This window comes from Solea senegalensis, linkage group LG9, assembly GCF_019176455.1.
Source record: "Solea senegalensis isolate Sse05_10M linkage group LG9, IFAPA_SoseM_1, whole genome shotgun sequence".
In the NCBI taxonomy this organism is placed as follows: domain Eukaryota; kingdom Metazoa; phylum Chordata; class Actinopteri; order Pleuronectiformes; family Soleidae; genus Solea; species Solea senegalensis.
The window spans coordinates 12,617,334-12,634,341 of record NC_058029.1 but is presented as its reverse complement, the minus strand read 5'-3'; the positions used below and the strand labels follow the sequence as shown (position 1 = coordinate 12,634,341).

The 17,008-nt window shown below is 39.3% G+C and overlaps 2 protein-coding genes across 6 annotated transcripts in view; one reads left to right on the top strand and one right to left on the bottom strand.

Moving 5' to 3' along the window:
* Nucleotides 1-3,936, top strand: part of LOC122774399 (RNA-binding motif, single-stranded-interacting protein 3-like) — a 101,037-nt gene extending 97,101 nt beyond the window's left edge. For 3 of the 5 annotated variants that reach the window (XM_044033621.1, XM_044033620.1, XM_044033618.1), the window contains 3 exons: nt 169-255; nt 1,116-1,240; nt 2,151-2,491. In XM_044033621.1, coding sequence (XP_043889556.1) covers nt 169-255; nt 1,116-1,240; nt 2,151-2,187 — 249 coding nt within the window. In that variant the 3' untranslated portion in view covers nt 2,188-2,491. Of the gene's footprint in view, nt 1-168; nt 256-1,115; nt 1,245-2,150; nt 2,492-2,990 lie in introns of those variants that run through there. The other 2 variants (XM_044033622.1, XM_044033623.1) reach the window with 2 other exon arrangements.
* A 2,431-nt stretch (nt 3,937-6,367) lies between these two features.
* Nucleotides 6,368-15,473, bottom strand: entpd3 (ectonucleoside triphosphate diphosphohydrolase 3). The gene is made up of 10 exons (XM_044033321.1): nt 15,145-15,473; nt 11,902-12,039; nt 11,432-11,549; nt 11,168-11,327; nt 10,441-10,600; nt 10,120-10,347; nt 8,535-8,798; nt 8,344-8,454; nt 7,714-7,851; nt 6,368-7,068 (listed from the first exon to the last, which is right to left on the bottom strand). The coding sequence occupies exons 1-10, from the start codon at nt 15,376-15,378 to the stop codon at nt 6,880-6,882; spliced, it is 1,740 nt and encodes a 579-aa protein (XP_043889256.1). The 5' UTR covers nt 15,379-15,473; the 3' UTR covers nt 6,368-6,879.
* Nucleotides 15,474-17,008: the final 1,535 nt, after the last annotated feature.

The window sequence follows — 17,008 nt, the reverse complement described above, 5'->3', positions numbered from 1 at the left end:
CCTGGGGTTAGCGATCATGTTTTTAATCAAATAGCCTTTGGGGAAAATGCTTTTCCTGTTTGTCTGAAAGTCAGAAATATATGATAGACCTCAGGCCCCAAATGTGTCATGAAATGTCCAAAAAAAAACAGCTTTCAGTGTAATAATGTTTGTCTCTCTTCTCTGCAGTACATGTCTGCTGCAGCGGCTGCTCCTATGCAAGGAACCTACATTCCCCAGTACACTGCAGTGCCTGCTTCTGCCATCACAGTCGAAGTAAATACAAACAAAGTATTTACTGACTTTATATACACCAACTTTATACTGTAGTCTATTCTCTATAGACTGTCAGGGGGTTGTATTAAAAAGCTTTATGGGGGTGGAAAGCATTTTAGTCACACCTGCACCACATACATGTACTTAACCCTTAGAACACAGAGCATTTAGGCTGCTTTTTCACTAGTACTATGTTAAAATGTACATATAGAGGCCATAAGAATGTACAATATAGAGTGTCTTATGTCCTTTCTTTCAGCATAACTTATAGACACCAACTTTACAAACACACCTAAACAAAATTGATTGAATTTGTGGAACAAGTCACAGTTCAAAGTTCGCTATCACTACCGAAAATGCGATGCAAAATGAATCATTACTTTGACTCAACAACACAAAAAAACAAACTTGTGCGCACCTGTGTGAGCGGTTAATTAAGAGTTTTGGCTTCAATATGTTCAAACTCTTATTATTTACAGCAATTCTCACACTTGATGGTTCTCAGATTAATAAGCACATATTATAGCTGTCACTCAGAGTGGCTATGCCGTTATGAAATGAAAACTAATAAGTTTGGTGTCAGCGTTGGCGCTGAGGTTTTCAGGTTGATCATATCAGCATCACACTGTGGCTCTGTGGAAGTTACACTCATAGACTCTTTTTTTGTTTATTTAAATGAGCATCAGAAGTGAAAGTGAATTTGTCACACACTCACTTTTAATCATTACTGAGTATGTTTTTGTCTTTGGTAAATCTGTTTGGATTTTCTCAGTTAATTACTGCTAAATGGAGGTTGAAATGAAATCTTCTAACTAACGAGATAGTTTGACTTAGTTCTGTGACTGTGTTTTTGGCGCCAGGGCGTGGTGACAGACACGTCTCCTCAGACGGCCGTCCCCTCCTCGCAGGAAGCCAGCGGGCAGCAGCCTTTATCAGTGGAAAATACAGCAGATCATACTGCACCCTACTCTTACCAGCAGTCCAAGTGAGTACAATACTGTGTTTGTCATGATCCATTTCAAACTCTTATGACCTGGGGGCCGCTGAGCATTTAGGCTGAAAGTGAAAAAAGATTGGAAAAAAGTTCACTGTTCAGTGATTATATCTTGATGATCCATCATGATGTTGCAAATGAAAAATATCCAGGATGCTATTGCGCACCATTTCAAAGTAAAAGTGTTTGTTTTGATTTATAGCTCACCAAAAACAACATATTCATGACACAAAAATCAATCTGAAAATGAAACAAAACAGATTGAATTAATAATAACATGAAGACAATTGTAATTAAAACACTATAGACAAAGTAATAATTATTGTTGACACACCAATTTTCATTGTAACTTTAAAGTAATTGTAGGGCCACAAGACATCGACTGGGGGGGCCGCCAGTTTGAAACCTCTGCTGTACAGAGTTGAGATGAATGAGCTGAATGATGATGATGATGATGATGATGATGATGATGTTAAAGCTGAATCTACACAGTTTGATGGTGAAAGAAACATGACAGTCCACATTTATATTATGTACATTGTAACAGCCATATATTTTTCTCACAGGCTGCAAGAAAAATAGGGAGAGGAGACGAGGTCGAGTTCAAAAACAATTATTTATTTACCAAAAACAAAACACACACACACACACACTAACAGTGCGTGTCACCTTAATGACGACCCCGCCTCCCCAAGCCTGAAACAGAGAAGGCCAACAAACACTCCCACTGACAAGGGGTTGTCACAATATTGTGTGTATTAGTGCCGTGTAAGTCTTGCTTACACTCTGATTGTTGTTTTCCTCGGGACGGAGTTTACACAGAAAAATCACTGTTTTATTCAGCATCCAAAACAATGAAGAAAATACTATTCATGTGGTTTCTCTTGTGTTTGTCACACAGCGGCGCTAATGAGGACATGACACAACACCAGCTCTGAGGAAAAGTATCTGTTATCAGTATCTGGCGGCAGGTTGCCAGTCAGTCACAACATTACCAACATTTAAAGACAAAAAAAAAACAGTCACATTCATGCAAACTCCACACAGACTCCTGAGCCAAAGTGGGATCAGAACCAACAACTTTCGTGCTTCGAGGGAACAGTGTTTAGCATTACTGCATTTACATACAGTGTATCACTTTATTTATTTATTTATTCATGAGTTCATTTGTCATGTGAGATTTGTTGTCTTGGTGGGGTGGAGTGGCTCAGTGGTCAAGACTGGTACCCTGTGTGCAATAGACATCATGGTCGCAATGGTCACAAGTTCGACTCCACCCCTGGCTGATTGTACTCAATTCCATTGTAAGTCACTTTGGATAAAAGCGTCTGCTAAATGACATGTAATGGCTTCAGAGAGCAGTGCAAGACTGTTTAGACATTAGGAGTTCAAATTCGATTCATTTATTCTCACTTGATATTTAACGGGCGATAAACAACAAATAACAGTTTCAAACCAATTTCATTAACGCTTGTTTTTTTTGTTGTGCAATTAGTTCTAATTGATTAAATGCTTCTTTTTCTTTATTGTCCTCCAGACACCTCCATACAGTACAGACTAAGTGCTAAACCGTTATTTATGTTTGGGTCTCCTTGTTTCTCTGTCTCTGAGATAACCTGTTTTCCTTTGCACATAGTGGTTGAACGAAGAATGTTATGGACACTTTTTAAACACTAAAACAGTCCAGAGTTCTTCTGTGTGTGTTTGTTTGTTTTACTGACTTGTTTTTCTGTCTGTTTAGATAAAAAGGTTCGTTGGGAATCACAGCTGCGCTGCCGCTAGAATGACTGCACCAACGCGCCAGAGACCCAGAGAGAATCAAAATGAAATAAGAGACAAAGAAAAAAGAGCTGATGGACAACACTGACGGGAGGATACTTCTTCTGTGTGCGCACAAGCACCGAATAAAAGACAAAATGAAGGGGAGAGAAAAAAAAATCAATGTTTTTTACCTGATTCAGCCAAGAAATGATGGTTTTGCTCGAACTTGAAGACAATGAAATCAAACTCTGTCTGCAACTGTGAGTACATCATTTCTCTCCATGAGGCTGGACTTTGCCTCCAAAGGAAAACAAAAAAGATCAGACAAACTGAAATTGCAACTCAACCAACAAGCTGTACAGAGAAAAAAAAAAGAAGAACATTTGAATGTGCAGGTAGATTTTCAGACTTTTTTATTACAAAAAAAAAAGGAAGCAAAGTCTAGAGGGAAAAAAACAGATTGTCTTCCTTTAATATTAAGCTACATTATTTTTCATTCTTTTTATTATTTGAGTAGTTTTCTAGAAATTCAATGTTTTTTCGTAAATCTTTATTGCCTTAATTTTCTCAGACTGGGGAAAAATATTTCCATAGTGTTGAATTATTATTAAATAAAAAAGAGAGCCTTGAAATCTACTAAGCTATCTGTACAGGATTAAAAAAAAAAAAAGAAAAAAAAAAGGTTGTATTTGTATGAAGATGATTTTAAATTATGTGGTGCAGTGCAGCTGGTGTTGCTTGATAGGAGAAAAAAAACAAATCTTTAATCCGACCTGTGGAAGGGGTCAATCCACTGCTCTCTGACTTTATTTTAATCATGGGATAAATATTCATGTTTTTCTATTGCAGTCTTTTTACTTTCCAGAGATTCTTTTTTTTTTTTTTGCTTTACCTGCTTTTCTCGTCTCACTGCAAAAAAAGCAAAAGAAAAAAAAAAAAAGGTTTTGACAAAAAGTAGAAGAAAAAAAACACGCTAGGATTTTTAAATGTGCAGAAAGCAATAGTTTTAGAGAAATCTGTTGACAGTTCCTCATGTCTTTCTTAGCTGTTGAACACACGCAGCCCACACAGGTGGCATTTTTATACCAAAGATGAAGAAACTAAATAGTGAAGAAATCTTCCTCATGTTGCTTTCTCTTTATTTTTTTCATCTCTGAAACATGTTTTGTTCTTTTTTTCTTTGCTTTTCATGCTGTCGGAGTGTTTCAACACGCAGACGCCTCCATCTGTCATGTCACGCGATCAAAAAACGTGGCGACGATGTGAAGCGAAGGGACTCTGTGTCACGTGTAAAGAGACCAAACACGCTGTGGTATGGAGACACAAGCAAGCGGGTGTATATTAGCAAGAATAAGTTGATGTAGTACATTTTTAGTGGAAAGGATATTGCGGATATTGGCGTGTAGTCTTTTGTCACTACACCGTCCTCAGGCTGCTTTGACCAATCTCACATCCGACATGCCGACGACTCCTGCTGCTATAACTCGTTATGAACTAACTCCCTAAAGTCAAAAGTCTCAGTTCACACAACAAGCTGTTTTTTTGGCGCCACTGTGTCGCCACACCACAAAAGCCATTAAAGATGTGAGCGTGGCGATGAAATCTGTAAGACGTAAGGGCATTTCTATTGTTCTATTGAATGAAATCACTTCAGCTTATGTATATTCTCCTAAAAAAATATCTTTGTGTTGCCTTATTTTGTCTTTTTTGTTTTGTTTTTGAGAACTGGTTATGATATGTGAGCTGCTAAATACGTGTCAGTATTGAAGACTGAGGTGGATTTATGTTGGGTGCGTGTGGAAGTTTGTACTGGACAAGATGGTCAGTGATGAGCGAAGAAGAAGAAGAAGACTGAGGTCACATCCTAAAAACTCAAACAAAAGGTTCAACCAAAATCATGCAGACGCTAAGTAAATTATTGAAAGGTGACAAAGAGGGAGAGCGAGAGAGAGACAGGAAAGAGAGGACAAAAGTAATATTTATGAGACGTTTTTGTACAGGTGTGTAAAAGAAGATGCAACAGACATAACTTTGATGATGCTATTTTTTTATTTGCTTGGTCACATGCCTCCCATGTCTTTCAAATTGTGATTCTGAGAGTGTCTGTAGATCCAGTGGTTTATTGCTGTAGTTTCAAATGTCTCTTTTCTTTTTCTTTTTTTTCCGGTTTTCCTTTTTAGACAATTCTTTCAATAAAAAAAAAAAAAAAAGAGATCTGAACAATTAATACTCATCTTGGTTTTGTAAGGCAGGTGCACTGCAGTACCGTGCCACTAGAGTGCACTGTTGCACACGGTTGCAGGAAAAAGAGCGACAGTTGTCACAGGAGATATTTACAGTTGCTCAGTTTACAGATGTAATATAATTATATTCAAACAGGCAAAGTTACACTTAAAGAGCTCCTCTGCTAGTAATACAGTAATACATTGGAATTAAAGCAGCCAGCCGTGATTTAAGTGTTGTGTTATATGACATGCTGAGCTCAGGTATTTACAATGGAGAGGTGACGCAACAGCCAAAAAAACCATACAGTTAGTCGATATCTTTGGGATATATGATATAAAGGGAGGATTATTAAAATATGAGAATGCTCTTCAATGCAAAGACAACATCAGCCACACAATAATCTGGCACCTTCACCATCAGGATCCCACTTTTTGTTTTTTATTTTATGCACATGGCCGATCTCAAGAACTGACAGCGGGTGTCACATGACTATTTTGATCACACTAGGTTTTGCTTTTCATGAAATAGTTCATGGAAAGCAGAGACATACGGTAGTTCGTATATGGGACGAAATATAGATCAGCCCCTTAACATCGAGTGCAGACGACACATTTGCATTAACGCGTGACATTCTGTGCTAAAAAACTGCTTTATTACGGTAAATTTCACCTGCGCTGTTGCAGGAAGCCGACAAATCGGCGTCTTAGTCACCAGAGAAGAAAGAGTTGGAAAATAACGCCTGTAAATAGTTTAAATTTTTTGGCCCGTTTTTGGACATTGAGACAAAAACTCAAACTCATTTTTATTTTAAATATGTTTCACACTGTTTCAAATTTCAAATTCAACACACATAATCTGGTGTTCATGTACAACTACAGTGTTTTTCAAATAAAACCTCTTGCTTTTCTTCTTCATTTTAAATTGTTAATACACTATTTTAACATGCAGTAAATTGTGAATAACTGCCAGATATTGAATGTTATTCTGGACAAAAGCACTTACTCACAGGACAATTTCTGGCCCTTTTATGGTTAAAATAAGCAACAAAAGTCCGGAAGGACATTTTGAGGCTTAGGTGTTCTAGTAGGCTGTGTGAATTGTTGGTAATAAATGGTTGAACTTATCCACCAATGCCAAATTTAATTCTTTTTAATAGATTTTGTAAGTCCAACACATGCATTCAGTGCAATTATATGGACAGAAAAGGACAAACAGAGTTTCATCATGCGTCTGCCTGAGTGGACCACGCGTGCAGGCTCACGTATCTCTGAGTGCACGTACACTACCTGCATAAAATCCCATTTCAACATTGCACAATTCTGAGGTTACACAATAAGAATATGCACAGGGACATATTCGGGTGCTGTTTCGTCATAATGTGTACAACCGGGCAGCCACTGTTTCAGCCTCCCACCTGTAAAACGACATTATAGACCATGAAGCTTTTAAAAAAAAAAAAAAAAAAGGGCCGCATGACAACTGAACTTCCCTGAGGTAAAAAATAAACAGACCTTTTTTAAAAATGGCTCAGGCTTAAAGGAGAAGCATTTCTTGGGAACTGTAACACTCTCCAGTTACTTACAGGATTATGCAAGCCCTCGAGGCTTTCTGTGGCAGATTGCTCCCCTCCGTAACTTACTCTCTCAGTAGCAGGTGCGAATGAGAATGATGGAAACTATGATAAAAGTTACAATGGTCAGCGCCGAAAATAGAAAGATGAGGCCGGCGAAGACGGGATTCGCCATGGGGGTGATGTACTTCACGTCAGACGGGATCATGTTGGACATACTCAACATGTAGCCCAGACTCCAACCTATGCTGGTGTCCTTAATCTGAGGAGAGGAGAGCAGAGGAGAGAGGGATTTTCAGTGTCCGTACATGCTGCCAGTCAACTAATGCATCATCTTTGCATGTTGAGACCAGTCCAGTCAAAAAAACAAAACAAAACACAGTTACAGCTCGAGGGGAAAAGAGTCGTCATCACACCCAGGAACACAAACCCCAAGAGTTTCTCTTTATTCCTTTCTTCTAAAAGGACATTTGAAGTATGGGACACCCAAAGACATGCCATACCGCAGCAGACACATCACACTAACTCTCTTGTTGGTGGGAGAGCGCTGAGGGACAGTCCTGTCTAAGGGTCTAAATGTCGACCACCATGCAATTAGGAAAGTGTGGCTGTAATGTGGGACTTTTTCAGCACGAGGGTCTATCCTCATTACTCATGAGCGACTGGCTGTCTCACGCCGGGGACTTCCTTTGTGAAGGACGCTCTGTGTCCTCAGGGCAGCCTGAGAAGATACATTGGCTGTCTTTCATTCAAACTTTTGAGCGCGGATGATGTCACCCAGTCATCTGTGGTGGGCCCCAGTGGGTGGTTTAATATATAGGGATAGTTGTGTTTTATTTCATAGTAATTAGAATATATATGACAGCAGAATACATCAATGTGTGTGTATTTCTGTTTTTTGACCCACCTCTTTCTCAAAATGAATGTTTTTCCACGTTTCATTGTCAAACTTGTAACCTTTTGTCAACAAGGTGAAGACATAGTGAGCTGAATAGCAGTAAGTCTTGAGGAACTTGGACGAGATCCAAGGCCTTTCTTCCTTCAGCTAAAAGAGAGCGAAACAGAGATTAGAGTTAAAGTCACGATCAAAGCAAAAAGCAAATGTTTCACGTTGACAAAATATCAATGCTCTGATCAATTTTGACTTTTTTTCTCTGAATTCTGAACCAAATTCACCTTTTTATACCCAAACTTGAATGAATCAAGCATTACATTCAACCATTAAAACATGTTTTTGTTTAGGAATGCAAGTAAATAACTACAATTTGACATCTTAATGAAGAAATATTTTTTCTGCATTTAAAATATCATTCTGGTTAAAGAGCTTCTTCATACTGGTTTATTAACAATTTCTTTGAGTTTGTCCTCTGCTTAAAAATGAAACCCTTGGTGTGACAGAAAACAATAATCTTGTCGTCACGAGCACTCACACCGTAACTATTTAGATTTTAAATTGAATTACACCCCAATTATTGCACTGATCACTGCACGACTTTTTTCTTCACCGTTTCCTTCAGCACACATTTCAAGAGCTCACCACTGTCCAGGGTTTATGGCAGAATTCTGCAATTGTGGAGTTGAACTGCTCGATATCCGATGTCCCGTTCAACAGTAGAGCCCTTGCAGTGAAATAGAATCCAGCGTATGCCTGACGGGAACATCAGAAACAGAGATAAGTTGTTTTTGCATCTTCATTAGCCTGTTGTTGTGTATTTGCCGCTGCGTTACCATGAACTCTCCGGTGACTGGTGGCTGTTCAACCCCGTTGAATGAACACTGGGCTGAAGAGCAAGTGTTGAAATCAAACTGGGACTCTACTATGCTCTGGCACTTGTCCGAGTCGGGGAGTCCCACCATGAAGAAGTCTTGATCTGGTTGGTAATTGTTGGGTCTGTTTGTGCACGGAGTGTCGTAAATCTTCGAGGCCTTCATGGTGATGTTGAAACCTTCAGGGTAGCAGGGGTTTGGGATGTTTTCAGGTGATTTCCCGAGCTTAGAGAGAAGGAAGAAAACATGAACTCTTAGAACACAGAGCATTTCGGCTGCTTGTTTTTATTCCATTGCTATGTTTAAACGTACAGTATACACAGAGGAATGTGCCTTATACCCTTTTGTTCAGCACAACCTAGGCAAACTGATGAAAACACGTTTTCATTTTCACCAACTATATAAACACACCTGAGCAAAAAGTACTATATACGTCACAGTCCAAAGTTCATTGGCTCGTTTTTGTGAATGGAAAGAAAAGAAAAACGGTCTGATTTTGTGACTTCTGCACAATCAATCAAGTCAATAATATTGTTGACAAACAACCAAACAAGCTGATGTATGTAATTTCACGTTGACTGTAGTACATTTAATAGTGCGACAATTACAACTGAACATAGTCAGTATTATATTCTGTCTGTATTCTATCACCTCACTGGCAGCTGTGTTTAAAGGAAGAGGAGGTCGTGGGCCATGTTTTCATTGTAACGTGATATAAAGAAAGTGGTGGACCACATTCAATCGATTGGTGGGGCCACATGTGGCCTGCGGGCCGCCAGTTTGACACCCCTGTCTTAGATCCTTTTAAGATCCAGCACAACTTATAGGCAATCTGACATATTATCTTTGCATAAATTACAAAACATAAATCACAAATGATACCAAACAAACATTTTCACTATTACACCATATATCCCACACGGCTTGTGATGTAATCACACGCTTTAAAGTTAACATTTGATATCAGGACACTGTTGCAAACGTATTACACTTTAAACTTTTCACTGGCATCGCGTATACGGCTCCCACTACAAACACTATTAACGCATTTAATAATGCATTTTCTCTGAGAGTCGCCTGTCGCCATTTACGGTCCAATCAATACTCTTAATGACGTAATGCATCACTGATCAGTCTCCTCTTGCCTGTTAGCAGTTTAAAGGCAGCAGTGTTCACAAATCAATTCTTTAGCAGGCATTAATGGATATTGGCCACTGCCACATGCATGTGAGCGCACGAGAACAAACAGTCATGAGTATATGAAGCTTTTTGGAGTCTGGGGGTGAGGGTCACTCTCAAATTCACACATACTGTCAGTTAAGAGTGCAAAATGAACCGCTGCATGTTTTTTTGGACTTGTGGGAGGAAACCGGAGTACCTGGAGTACCCCCCCACACACACACACACACACACACACACACACACACACAGGGAGAACATGCAAACTCCAAAAGGTCGAACCGGTGACCTTTTTGCTGCCCCCGACCCTACTGTGAGGCCCACACACAAACACATGTGTTGACGATACAACAAAAAAGCTGTGCACCTGTATGATTTTGTCCAGAACCCTCTTCTCAATCTCATTTTTGCCATAGCAGAGGAAACTGTGAGTGTAGACATTGTACGGGTATCCGTACAGTTTGACATGCAAGTAGTCAGGGCCTTTGAGATCATCCTGGACAGCGAAAGCGATCTGGGTTGACGCGCCACCAAGGTCCATGGATCCTACTGTCTTGGCCCCCTCTGGTTGTATATAAGCGTTCCACAGGTTTTTCTGCAAGAACATGGACCAAAGGTCAGTGCGATAAAACAGGACAGTGAAGGAACATTACAAGTAAGCTTACGACGGACCAGAACATTGTCTTACTTCTAGGAAGTTTCCCATGAGGTAGTTCACAGAGACCCACCCGTATAATCCTTCTTCTTGACCAGTAATGATGGAGGCCTTTTGGAAGTGGAAGGGCAAAGACCTGAGGTAACTCGTGAGACTTGTCATGATTTCATCGGACCTCTGTTCATCCTCCTGGCTTCAAGTAAACAAAGAGTAATAGAATCATGTTTTTTTTTTTTGTCTCGTAACTAATCCGTGTCATGAGAATAGTCTGACACTGCAGAAAATAGGCATGTGCTTTCTTGTCAAGTAGACGAGAAGAATACCACTTTTGTCTCTGAGCTAAAGACTGAGGTTAAGCCAGACAGTTACTACACAGCTATGGCTGAATACATCACTGTGAGATAAGTTCCCAAACATAATAATGGAGTATTTAGATTTGGGACATTATCACAGCAATGAAACAAACCCAAGACAAACTAAATCAAAGTTGTTGAATATTTGTGTGCGCTGATCTTTTGATCCATTCACTGCAGTCGATCAACCCTTGGTCTAGTCTCTTTTATGGCCTTTATAAGTTTCTCATTAAAGGAGAGGATCCCTTATTTGGCCTCACTCCGCACCTGTTTTCTTACTGCCGGGCTTTCTGGTGACTCAGACGGCTTATGTGTGAGGTTAAAGTCTGAAGCTTTTTCCTGCCACCAGTGCATTGTATAAATACGTTGAGAAAGAATTGAATGAAGTCATTTTGATGCTTTCTTACTGCAACATTCTCATTCCGGCTGTAGCTCCTAGAAAGAGGGGCGTGGTTTTGTGTTTCTCTGCTGGAATGATTTTGGTTATGGTCTTCATGCAATCTTGAAAGGCTTTCCATGTTTCGCTGTTCTTCTGAGCGTCCACCACCGTATCTGAGATGCCAGCACCTTTGGGCACAAGGTGACAATAACTAAAAATATTATAATCACTTTGATTATGCAATAATACAAAAAACTGTAAACTGGTTCTTGGTATTGAGTAAACAACTCACCAGGCACTCTGCAGCTAATTGTCTCAGTCACTATTCCTGTTTCATTCTCCTTCTCCCCGGGCCACTCGTAAAGGTACACAGTGGAACGAGAGGAACCCGAGTCAATGACAATGCCATACTGAACAGAAGGGGAAAAAAGCATGTTTGATTCTATTGTTCTTTTGTACTTTTATCAGAGAAAGTCAAAAGCCGTAAACAATTCCATCAATCTGACGAAGAGTTTTGCATTAAACCGTCTGTGCAGCACCTTTAAAACACACTGTACATGGTCAAGACTCAATCTGAACCTCCACCCACCACCAAATGAGCATCTGACATCTGGATCATATCTCTGAAAGACTTATGTTTGTTTGTATTCCAATCAGTTTTAATTTGACTTTTTTACCATTTTACAGCCAAGCAGTAAACTAGTATACGTCTGAGGACGTGTGTGTGTGTGTGTGTGTGTGTGTGTCTGCGTGTGTTTTCACCTCTAAACCGTACTCTTTAACGCTCCAGATGTCCTGTATGACGGCAACAGCAACAAGGGCGGCGATGCTACCCAACAGCAGAAGCAGCACTACTGCTATGCGACATTTGAAGCCAATTTTTTTCTTGGATGCCATTTCCTGTGGGGGGTAAATAAATGTAGTTCACACTAAAAGCAGCATCTTACTGTAGCTCTCAAAAGTGGTAATGTTTGAAATGTGATGATAACACAACACTGCACATTTTCTGTAAGATGGAAAATGACGGTGTCAACGTGAAATATCTGTCACAACTGCGGTGTTTTGGCATTTAATAGTAACACGACTCTTATCCCAAATTGTTGTATATTTATTTATGATTTTATTTATGATCTGCAAGAAGAACATGCTCCCAAAAACTTATGAAAGGTTAATAGAAGAACCATAGAGTGTGTACCAATGTTACACAACTCAAGTCCTGCAGGATCAGAGACTCAGGCTAAGACGTCTAACTATTTTCTTGGTGCCATATTTATCGGGCTTCTTCGTCTTCTTCTTCCTCCTTTGTTGCCAGAATTTTGTCCTGTGGCCTTTGAGGAAACTCCCACAAATCATACATGAAACGTGCAGTTCAATTGGGAATGGTGTGCAATGAATGGCTTTTTCTTGTGAGTAACCGAAAGCATCTGTGGTCAAATGGAGATGAAATTCATTCGACAATCAAGAGACGTGTCTGAACATTTTTGATTATGCATCTTTGTAACCTAACCACACAAGCCAGTGTGTTCACGCGTCTTTTACTTTGGATATATGGATTATACACAGAGTGTAGAGCTGACATGTAACATTGCTGCCACGCTTCAAAGCTGCACAAACCCCTGGTGGGCAGCAAACCTTGCTATGAGAGATAATAGCATCTGTTTTGCATTTAAATCTACAGCAAGCGAACATAAAGCTGCACACAGAGGGAAGAACACTTGCCTCAGAACAGTGTTCTGTTAGACCTTCAGCTTTACACACAGGAAAGAGTTTGTCATTGCAGATCCACCATGTAAATTATAAATGAGTCCATGTGTGCTTTGATGAAGGAAAAATACACACACACGCGATACAGTTTACACGTGATTGTTCTCTCATGTAGAGACGTTCAGTATGGCTACAATTACATCAGCATCACACACAAAGCTGAACAAACAGTGTTACATTAAACACAACACTTGTGTGACCTGCCTGACCACACACACACACACACATCTTTGAACAGCTATCTTTGTGAGGACACTCATGGAATTCACACTCTTTAAGAAGCAAACAACACTTGATGAACGGAGCAAACAAAAATGAACCCATTTATTCTATTTAATCACATTATTTATTTTATTTGTTCGAAAATACACTTTTTGTTTCCGATGGTCGGATTCTTTTCTGTGCTCCCCGTTTTGATCTTTGCGCCGTGGTTTTTTGTTTGTGATTCTGACCATATACAAGTACACACACACACACAAATGCACCCTCGATATCAAAAAATTCTCCCTGATTTTCTGTTTCCTCCCTTTTTTAATGATGCATGTTACCAGTGGTATGTGCACTGTGCAAAGATTATCTATAATTTAAAAATACCACCAAGTTGTCATAGGGAGGAATGTGTGTATTCTAGTTGTCTTTCAAGTAGCACGAGTGCAAAAAAAAGTCGAATTTTCCTGATATGTATAGTTAAAAATGTCCCATAATGCCATGTGGATAAGAGTGCACCGTCAGAATTGGTAATTACAACCTTGCGTCTGTCCACAGCGATTAGGTAATGCTGCTTCAGCCATGTTTCATGGGTGTTTGTGTCAGACCATCAAACATGGGCATCAGTCAGCAGCACCACATTTGTCTCTTTCTCTCTCTCGCTCGCTCGCTCCACATCTCACTTATGCCTCATGTTTACATTTTTCTGGATTTTTTTTTTTTAGGTTTTTTGAATTACCACATTTAAAATTCCACACAGGCAAGAGAGCAGCAGGTCAAAGGTCTGATTGGTACCAGGTGCCGTGTCAACATGTGCAATGTCTGTGACAGATGTTGCTTTACTTAGACTGTTTTTTGTCCTTAAAACAGATTTGCGTGACCTGACGATGAAAAGCTTACTACACTGCATTCTTAAGAATAAATAGTTGTTTTCTAAGCACAAACTGACTGTGCTTCAAGTGTAGAATAATAACAGCATAATAATAATAATAATAATAATAATGATGAAAGTGATCAGAATGAACCTAATCATTCGCACCTATTCAGACAAGACATGTTTTGTATTTTGTCTGTGTAGATGTTGACATCTTTGTGAAACCACACGGAGACATGAGCTCACTGATCTCTGGCTTTACTTCCTCAGGTTATGGTTAGTCCTGTCCTTAATTTTAGTGTTGTCCCGTTCGCTTCAGTCATGGCATTTGTCATTTTTAGCAGCCGACCATGACCATTTTCTAACATTTTTAAAAGGTTCAAAACAGAGTCTGTCTGTGTTGATTCTTTTGTTATGTCTTTGTTAATGCTCTTAGACAAGTAGAATAACAGCATGATGATGGTGAAATCTATGCTAATAAGTATAAAATTGCAGCTGATACAGCTTATGTGGTCCAAACGTGAAAAAAATCTGACTGAACAACACGAAAGCGCAGCTCTTTTAATTAAGTTGGTTTTGTTTCTCTTCCAAGTTACATTTGGTATTACTTCACCTGAACTGGAAAAGCCAGGCTGTTTTTGGCCCAGGTCTCCCTGGTAAAAGAATGATCTATCTCTCAGGGGATTTTCTGGAATAATAAATCATATTTATTCTTCAATCAGCATAGATAACACACAATTTGGTGTGGACTCATCCCTGTTTAATCCTTTAATCCACCGTCCTGCAAAACAAACAATTTTTTTCCTCTACATTTGTGTACAAATGGAACATAACAAACAGCACATCTAAGAGCCTAAAAGACGAGCTCATGCAAACATCCTCATCCGAGCTTCAGCGCACATAACACAGGAAACATGCCTGTGAAAGCCAGAAATATGGGGTAAGTCATTCATCAAGGCACATGTTCCTGACTCTTGCTGGCTTGTAGAGACTGGTCCTCGTGAGGTTATGGAACATTAACACACCCCACAGATCACAATGAATCATGCAAGCACAATAAATTATCTCACACAGGGAAGCTGTCGTACCTGTGGGAACGTCACTCTGGAGAACACTTAAGTAAATACACATAACATTGTGGAGCTTTGTTTGTTTCTTACCTTAAGGAGTTGCTGTGCACAGTGGGCGGGAGATCTGAACACAGTGTGAAGAAGCACAACAGGAGACAGGGAAGACGGGCACAGACAGACAGACAAAGAGAGAGAGAGAGAGAGAGAGACAGAGAAAGCAAAGGAGTGAGTTGTGAGAGTTAGATATCTAAAGAGTGACTGGCCCACAGGAACAGGAGTGTTGTACCCCAACAAAACAGAGTGAAAGAGAGAGAGAATGAACATGGGCGGGGCAATGTATACAAACTCCAGTTTTTACCACTCCCAGCACACCAGTGCAAAAGAGCAGCCAGTGACTGATGCACCCGCTCTGTTCCTTCTTCCTTGACTTTCTCTCTCTCTCTCTCTCTCTCTCTCCCTCTGTCTCTGTGTGTCTTATGATTAAACAAACAGTACACGTCTCTGAGTATGCATGAAATGACGTGAGAAGAGGAAGCGCACAGGCTTGTGAGTTAATTGATGTAATCAATAAAATAAAGTGCAGTGTGCTGCAGTCAGCTCTTATTAGATAGGTCTGGAGTGAAGGACAATGGCATGGCACGTGCATGTAGCACATTTCAGCAGCAAAGCAATGCAAGCGTTTCACCTACAATATAGAAGACAAGGATGTCCATGAAAAAAGACTGTTAAGAATCATTAAAATAGAAATTTTATTAAAATTAAAAAAGTAAATGTTGCAGCACAGTGGAATGTTGCAGCACAGTGGAAGAAGCAAATTGTCATGTTGTAAAGTGAGGTGCAGCAGATGTAGAAGTGTTTAAAAAATTGAACTAACAATCTAGTGTTGGACTATTCAAGACCTGTCGTTGTCTGACCATTTTTAAAGGTTTTTTGTTTTATAATCACACACATTTTTCTCAGTCTTATCTTGGTCTCAAACACATACAGAACTCTGGATTCCAAATGTTATGTATTTGTAAAAATAACCACTGTGATTGGATAATGTTGGTCAGTACCAGTAGGCGATAACGGCTTCCACCCTGCAAATAAAGTTTGGTTCATAGAATTGACATGTTGAGATTTATTGCTCGTAAATGTGTTAGACCACCTGTCATAAAAAAAGAGAAAACATACATTTTTTAGAAATCTTTCAAAAACTTGTTTAAAAAGTAAAAATGAGAAGTCAGAAATGAACCAAGCATTATTCAACCACTTAAACAATTTTTCGGAGGGAATACATGTATATCACTATAATTTGACATCCTAACCAATACATGATAATATGTGTGCATATTTTTTCAGTTTTTTTTTTTTATTAATCTACATACTGGTGTATTAAGAACTTTTTTGATAAGAAAGCTGTGGCTTTGTTAAGCTGAATTCATTAGAGGAACAACACTTCAGCACCACTCCCACCATGTGGGAACACAAAGTGACGGTTGATTAATGGACCTCCATTTTGTTGAAAAAAGATATCAACTAAGCCGCTTTACCTTTCCATTACCTTTACCTTACCATTTTCATTATAAATACACAGTTACAAGACCTTGGTCTCAGTGGATTATATTTCTGACTACAGCACAGACTTTAAACCTTTGTTCCTTGTGTCAAAAAACAGCCTTTCACAGAGATAACAAGCCCCAAAGGCACCAGCCTGTTAAGCCAGTGATTGTGGGTTTGAGTACCATTTCGGGTGCACTTCCATCTGGCAGTCAAGTCATAGTTTAGCATGTTGTCGAAAAAGTCATAGTTTAGTCAGTCGTCCAAAATGTGATAAAAAAAAAGAGATAGTTTAGTATTTCGTCCAAATTTGAAAAAAAAAGTCATATTTTAGTATGTCGTCCAAAATGTGAAAAAAAGGTCATAGGTTAGTATATCGTTTAAAATTTTTGAAAAAAGTCATACTTTAGTATGT

Bases quoted from the DNA above. Each gene is read 5' to 3' on its own strand.
- entpd3 (XM_044033321.1), bottom strand. From the start codon at position 15,378: ATGTTCATTCTCTCTCTCTTTCACTCTGTTTTGTTGGGGTACAACACT. The intron at 11,550-11,901 runs GTGAAAACACAC...CCTTCTGTTCAG, and splicing joins TTAAAGAGTACGGTTTAGAG to TATGGCATTGTCATTGACTC. The intron at 10,348-10,440 runs GTAAGACAATGT...ATGTTCTTGCAG, and splicing joins TCATGGGAAACTTCCTAGAA to AAAAACCTGTGGAACGCTTA.